This window comes from Salmo salar, unplaced genomic scaffold, assembly GCF_965601325.2.
Source record: "Salmo salar unplaced genomic scaffold, fSalSal1 ptg000468l, whole genome shotgun sequence".
Taxonomy (NCBI): domain Eukaryota; kingdom Metazoa; phylum Chordata; class Actinopteri; order Salmoniformes; family Salmonidae; genus Salmo; species Salmo salar.
In genome coordinates, this window is record NW_027675396.1 from 1,640,001 (window position 1) to 1,647,500 (window position 7,500).

At 40.5% G+C, this 7,500-nt stretch overlaps 1 protein-coding gene across 1 annotated transcript in view; it reads left to right on the top strand.

The window, feature by feature from the left end:
• The window catches only part of LOC145876173 (NLR family CARD domain-containing protein 3-like), an 11,817-nt gene extending 9,952 nt beyond the window's left edge, over nt 1–1,865 (top strand). The window contains exons 2-3 of the mRNA XM_082971958.1: nt 1–1,443; nt 1,676–1,865. The exon at nt 1–1,443 is cut by the window's left edge and continues 349 nt beyond it. Coding sequence (XP_082828084.1) covers nt 1–1,443; nt 1,676–1,865 — 1,633 coding nt within the window. The remainder of the gene's footprint in view (nt 1,444–1,675) is intronic.
• Nucleotides 1,866–7,500: the final 5,635 nt, after the last annotated feature.

The window sequence follows — 7,500 nt, forward strand, 5'->3', positions numbered from 1 at the left end:
AGGAAAAGCAAATCAGGATGTCCAATTTATATTTTCATTCCCTTTCCGGGAGCTGAATTTGATGAAAGGGGACAAACACACTTTCATTGAACTTCTTAATCACTTCTCAGTGGAAACCAAACAATCAAGAATCTCCAACTACGACAAGTACAAAGTTCTGTTCATCTTTGATGGTCTGGATGAGTGCCGACTGCCCCTAGACTTCCAGCCGAACAAGATCTGTTGGGACATCACAAAGTCAACCTCAGTGGATGTTCTGCTGACAAATCTCATCAAGGGAAATCTGCTTCCCTCTGCTCTCCTCTGGATAACTACCCGACCAGCAGCAGCCAATAAGATCCCTTCAGGGTGTGTTGACCAGGTGACAGAGGTACGAGGGTTCAATGACCCACAGAAGGAGGAGTACTTCAGAAAGAGATTCAGTGATGAGGACCTGGCCAGCAGAATCATCTCACACATAAAGACATCAAGGAGCCTCCACATCATGTGCCACATTCCAGTCTTCTGTTGGATTTCTGCAACAGTCCTTGAACACATGTTGAAACATAAGAGAGAAGAGATGCCCAAGACTCTGACTGAGATGTACACACACCTTGTGGTGTTTCATACCAAACAGAAGAATGAAAAGTATCTTGGGAAAGAAGAGACAGGTCCACACTGGAATAAAGAGAGCATTCTGTCACTGGGAAAACTGGCTTTTCAACAGCTTGTGAAGGGCAATCTGATTTTCTATGAAAAAGACCTGAAAGAGGCTGGCATTGATGTCAATGAAGCCTCAGTGTACTCAGGATTGTGCACACAGATCTTTAAAGAGGAATGTGTTCTGTACCAGGACAAGGTGTACTGCTTCGTTCATCTGAGCATTCAGGAGTTTCTGGCTGCTGTGTATGTGTTCCTCTCATTCATCAACAACAATGAGAATCTCGTGGACAAACTGCAAAAAAAGTCCAGTATATTTTCTTTGCTGTACAGAGACAAGTCTGAAGTTACTGTCTACAAGAGTGCTGTGGATAAAGCCTTACAAAGTGACACAGGAAACCTGGACCTGTTCCTCCGCTTCCTTCTGGGACTCTCACTGGAGTCCAATCAGAAGCACTTACGAGGTCTACTGACAAAGACAAGAAGCAGCTCACAGAGCCATGAAGAGACAGTCAAGTACATCAAGGAGAAGATCAGGGAGAATCCCTCTCCAGAGAGGAGCATCAATCTGTTCCACTGTCTGAATGAACTGAATGACCATTCTCTAGTGGAGGAGATCCAAAGCTACCTGAGATCAGGAAGTCTCTCAGAACCCAACCTGTCACCTGCACAGTGGTCAGCTCTGGTCTTTGTGTTGCTGACTTCAGAAAAGGAGCTGGATGTGTTTGACCTGAAGAAATTCTCCAGATCAGAGGAAACTCTTCTGAGGCTGCTGCCAGTGGTCAAAGCCTCCAGAGCTGCTCTGTGAGTAAATAAAATGACATATAAGAAGTATTCATCAGGAAGAAATATTATGTTTAGTGAAAAAGATGTATTATAATATGTATATTGAAAAACATATTGAATAAATGCATTGATGGAAGATTAATCTATATGTTGTTTGGGAATATGAACCAAATGCATCTACCGTTGTCCTTCTACACTACTGGTGTTAAATTAACAGTGTGTTTGTGAAGTCATGATGATCTCGTTGCAGGCTGTCATGCTGTGGAGTCACAAAGAAAGGCTGTGCTTCTCTGGTCTCAGCTCTGAAGTCAAACCCCTCACACCTGAGAGAGCTGGACCTGAGTAACAATGACCTGAAGGATTCAGGAGTGAAGCTGCTCTCTGCTGGACTGGGGAATCCCCACTGTAAACTGGAGACTCTGAGGTCAGTATTCCTGTAGTTGGTAAACAAGTGTTTTGTTGTAGTCTCTGTTATTGGTAATGGTGAGAGGTTAGCATGTTTTGTTGTAGTCTCTGTTATTGGTAATGGTGAGAGGTTAGCATGTTTTGTTGTAGCCTCTGTTATTGGTAATGTGAGAGGTTAGCATGTTTTGTTGTAGCCTCTGTTATTGGTAATGGTGAGAGGTTAGCATGTTTTGTTGTAGCCTCTGTTATTGGTAATGGTGAGAGGTTAGCATGTTTTGTTGTAGCCTCTGTTATTGGTAATGGTGAGAGGTTAGCATGTTTTGTTGTAGCCTCTGTTATTGGTAATGGTGAGAGGTTAGCATGTTTTGTTGTAGCCTCTGTTATTGGTAATGGTGAGAGGTAAGCATGTTTTGTTGTATCCTCTGTTATTGGTAATGGTGAGAGGTTAGCATGTTTTGTTGTAGCCTCTGTTATTGGTAATGGTGAGAGGTTAGCATGTTTTGTTGTAGCCTCTGTTATTGGTAATGGTGAGAGGTTAGCTGTTTTGTTGTAGCCTCTGTTATTGGTAATGGTGAGAGGTTAGCATGTTTTGTTGTATCCTCTGTTATTGGTAATGGTGAGAAGTTAGCATGTTCTGTTGTGGCCTCTGTTATTGGTAATGGTGAGAGGTTAGCATGTTTTGTTGTGGCCTCTGTAACTTTCTCACTCATTCTGATTCATGATTTATTCATGATTTTTCTTAATCATGGCATCATCAGAATTTAATTTTTAATCGTCAATCACATACAGTTGAAGTCGGAAGTGTACATACACTTAGGTTGGAGTCATTAAAACGTGTTTTTGAACCTCTCCACAAATTTCTTGTAAACAAACTATATAGTTTTGGCAAGTCGGTTAGGACATCTACTTTGTGCATGACACAAGTAATTTTTGAAACAATTGTTTACAGTCAGATTATTTAACTTATAATTCACTGTATCACAATTCCAGTGGGTCAGAAGTTTACATACACTAAGTTGACTGTGCCTTTAAACAGCATGGAAAATTCCAGAAAATCATGTTATGGCTTTAAAAGCATCTGATAGACTAATTGACATCATTTGGATGTATTTCAAGGCCTACCTTCAAACTCAGTGCCTCTTTGCTTGACATCATGGGAAAATGAAAAGAAATCAGCCAAGATCTCAGAAAAAAAATTGTAGACCTCCACAAGTATGGTTCATCCTTGGGAACAATTTCCAAACGCCTGAAGGTAACACGTTCATCTGTTCAAACAATAGTACGCAAGTCTAAACACCATGGGACCACACAGCCGCCATTCCGCTCAGGAAGGAGACGCGTTCTGTCTCCTAGAGATGAACTTACTTCGGTGCAAATCAATCCCAGAACAACAGCAAAGGACCATGTGAAGATGTTGGAGGAAACAGGTACAAAAGTATCTATATCCACAGTAAAACGAGTCCTATATCGACATAATCTGAAAGGTTGCTCAGCAAGGAAGAAGCCACTGCTCCAAAACCACCATAAAAAAAGCCAGACTACGGTTTGCAACTGCACATGGGGACAAAGATCCTACTTTTTGGAGAAATGTCCTCTGGTCAGATGAAACAATACAAGAACTGTTTGGCCATAATGACCATTGTTATGTTTGGAGGAAAAAGGGGGAGGCTTGCAAGCCAAAGAACACCATCCCAACCGTGAAGCCCGGGGGTGGCAGCATCATGTTGTGGGGGTGTTTTGCTGCAGGAGGGACTGGTGCACTTCACAAAATAGATGGCATCATGAGGAAGGAAAATTACGTGGATATATTGATGCAACATCTCAAGACATCAGTCAGGAAGTTAAAGCTTGGTCACAAATGGGTCTTCCAAATGGAAAATGACCCCTACGATACTTCCAAAGTTGTGGCAAAATGGCTTAAGGACAACAAAGTCAAGGTATTGGAGTGGCCATCACAAAGCCCTGACCTCAATCCTATAGAAAATTTGTGGGCAGAACTGAAAAAGCGTGTGCGAGCAAGAGGCCTACAAACCTGACTCAGTTACACCAGCTCTGTCAGGAGGAATGGGCCAAAATTCACCCAACTTATTGTGGGAAGCTTGTGGAAGGCTACCCGAAACGTTTAACCCAATTTAAACCATTTAAAGGCAATGCTACCAAATACTAATTGAGTGTATGTAAACTTCTGACCCACTGGGAATGTGATGAAAGAAATAAAAGCTGAAATTAATCATTTTCTCTACTATTATTCTGACATTTCACATTCTTAAAATAAAGTGGTGATCCTAACTGACCTAAGACAGGGGACTTTTACTAGGATTAAATGTCAGGAATTGTAAAAATGGAGTTTAAATGTATTTGGCTAAGGTGTATGTAAACTTCTGACTTCAACTGTATGTATTAAAATACCCTCAAATAAAAGGTGACATTATATACTGTCACCTCATATGAAACATTTGATCTGAAATCCAAAATGTTGGAGTTTAGAGCCACATTTAAAATGTTATCTTCACTGTCAAAATAGATATGGTGTGGACTGTATACTCAATACAATGTAAATCTGATACCTCACTGTCTGTCTTTTGACTGATACTGCTTTTTAAACTGGTCTGGTCAGTCTACTCAAATATTTGTACTATATATGTTTCTATCTGCAGGCAATACTTTGATCATTTGTCATTTTTAATGATGATACATTAATTTACGAATAGATATGGCCGGTTTCAGGACACTGATATCTGAAAAATGTTGAAAAATTATACTGCCACTATTTTCACCACCAAAGCATAGCAGTGTGATTTTAATTTGATTTGACTCTTTGCAGGCTGTCAGGCTGTCTAGTCACAGAGGAAGGCTGTGATTCTCTGGTCTCAGCTCTGAGGTCAAACCCCTCACACCTGAGAGAGCTGGACCTGAGCTACAATGACCTGAAGGATTCAGGAGTGGAGCTGCTCTCTGCTGGACTGGGGAATCCCCACTGCAGACTGGAGACTCTGAGGTCAGTATTCCTGTAGTTGGTCAACAAGTGATAACTGTTCACCAGATCCACATGTGTTTACCAGGCACACATAGTACACACCATATGTGTTTGGACAGTGAAGCTTACAGTTTTAAATGTGGTGCTATGATCCAGCATTTTGGATTTGAGTTGTTTCATATTAGGTGACCTTACAGAATGTCACCTTTTATTTGAGGGTATTTTCATACATAGCTGTTTTACCATTTACAAATTAAAGCACTTTCTGTACGTAGTTCTCCCATTTGAAGAAGTCTTAATTATTTGGACAAATTCACTTATATTGTATTAAAGTAGTCAGAAGTTTAGTATTTTGTCCCATATTCCATGCCTGCAGTGATTACATCAAGCCTGTGATTCTACTAACTTGTTGAATTCATTTTGCAGTTTGTTTTGGTTGTGTTTTGGATGATGTTTTTCCTAATAGAAACTGAATGGTGAATAATGTCCTGTCATTTTGGAGTCACTTCACTTGTATTGTCAGTAAGAATAGAAGATGTTTCTGAACACTTCTACATTCATGTGGATGCTACCATGATTATGAATAATCATGAATGAATCGTTAATGATGATGAATGAGAAATTTACAGAGGCACAAAGATCAGACCCCCTCTGTTATTGGTATTATTCTGTATACTTCTGGCCCTTCTTTGGACACTGTGTTAACTAACCTCCAGACGAGCTTCAATGCCATACAACTCTCCTTCCGTGGCCTCCAACTGCTCTTAAATACAAGTAAAACTAAGCATGCTCTTCAACCGATAGCTGTCCGCACCTGCCCGCCTGTCCAGCATCACTACTCTGGACGGTTCTGACTTAGAATATGTGGACAACTACAAATACCTGGGTGTCTGGTTAGACTGTAAACTCTCCTTCCAGACTCACTATAAGCATCTCCAATCCAAAGTTAAATCTAGAATTGGCTTCCTATTTCGCAACATAGCATCCTTCACTCATGCTGTCAAACATACCCTTATAAAACTGACCATCCTACCGATTCTCGACTTCGGCGATGTCATTTACAAAATAGCCTCCAATACCCTACTCAATAAATTGGATGCAGTCTATCACAGTGCCATCCGTTTTGTCACCAAAGCCCCATATACTACCCACCACTGCGACCTGTACGCTCTCGTTGGTCTGGCCCTCGCTTCATACTCGTCGCTAAACCCACTGGCTCCAGGTCATCTACAAGACCCTGCTAGGTAAAGTCCCCCCTTATCTCCGCTCACTGGTCACCGTAGCAGCACCCACCTGTAGCACGCACTCCAGCAGGTATATCTCCCTGGTCACCCCCAAAGCCAATTCCTCCTTCGGCCGCCTCTTCTTCCAGTTCTCTGCTGCCAATGACTGGAACGAACTACAAAAATCTCTAAAACTGGAAACACTTATCTCCCTCACTAGCTTTAAGCACCAGCTGTCAGAGCAGCTCATTGATTACTGCCCCTGTACATAGCCCATCTATAATTTAGCCCAACTACCTCTTCCCCTACTGTAATTATTTATTTAGCTCCTTTGCACCCCATTATTTCTACTTTGCACTTTCTTACACTGCATATCTACCATTCCAGTGTTTTACTTGCTATATTGTATTTACTTTGCCACCATGGCCTTTTTTTGCCTTTACCTCCCTTATTTCACTTCATTTGCTCACATTGTATATAGACTTATTTTTCTACTGTATTATTGACTGTATGTTTGTGTAATACTCTTGTTTGAACCAAGTATTGAGTTCATTTGTTATAATTAATTGGTATTATATTTAAAAGATGATTGAATTGCTCCTAAACTGTAATGTTGTTAATGCATTATGCTTTTTGAAGAAATATTTATTTAAATGTATAAGTGAATAGTTTGTTTTACTTTGAAGTTTACGTTTTGACCAATAAGGTCGCTTGTTAAGTTGTGGCCAATGGGAGTTGACCTGGTTAACGGGAGGGGAAAAGACGTTGATGAAAGGATGGACGTTTTACCTCAGGACGGTTGGTGAAGAAAAATTATAAAAGAAGATGACAGAACTACAACAAAACCCATAGCTACTAAGACATGAAGGGAAATACATGTTTTATTTAATAAAAGAGTTGTTATAATTTCGTTAAAACTTTTGTAAAGACTGAATCTACCGACTCGTCGTGGAGGTATTAGCCAGCTAGAGGTTAGCCTAGCATCGTGTGACACCGGGAGATAATTGCTTGGGAAGTTTAACGAGTTCGTGTTGCCATGGGGATATCGGTTACTAAGGAGTACTGTCTGCATGGGTCGCTGTGCTGCCTTGGACTTGGTGAGGAAACCTGCATGGAACTGCCATACTTCGCTGAGGGAATATCTACCAAGTCGTGAGTAACCACAATGTGAGGTGCTTAATTTGGACACGGGTTGTGCACGACTCATTGGGGTTTATTATTATTTTTTTTTTCTTTTGATGTTGTGTCTGAACATGTATTTGTGTTTGAAAATGTTTTAATACACATATGGAACATTATGTATGTTGCCTTGGTGGAGTCATTAATTGTTTTAATTTAATGCATGGGATGGTTTATCCTGATTCAATAACAGAAACCTATAATCATTTCATCTGAAGTTAATACCCTATTGTCATAACCCTAGATAGTTTACAATAGGAATTCTTATTGGAGATGTCCTTCTCACCTAAC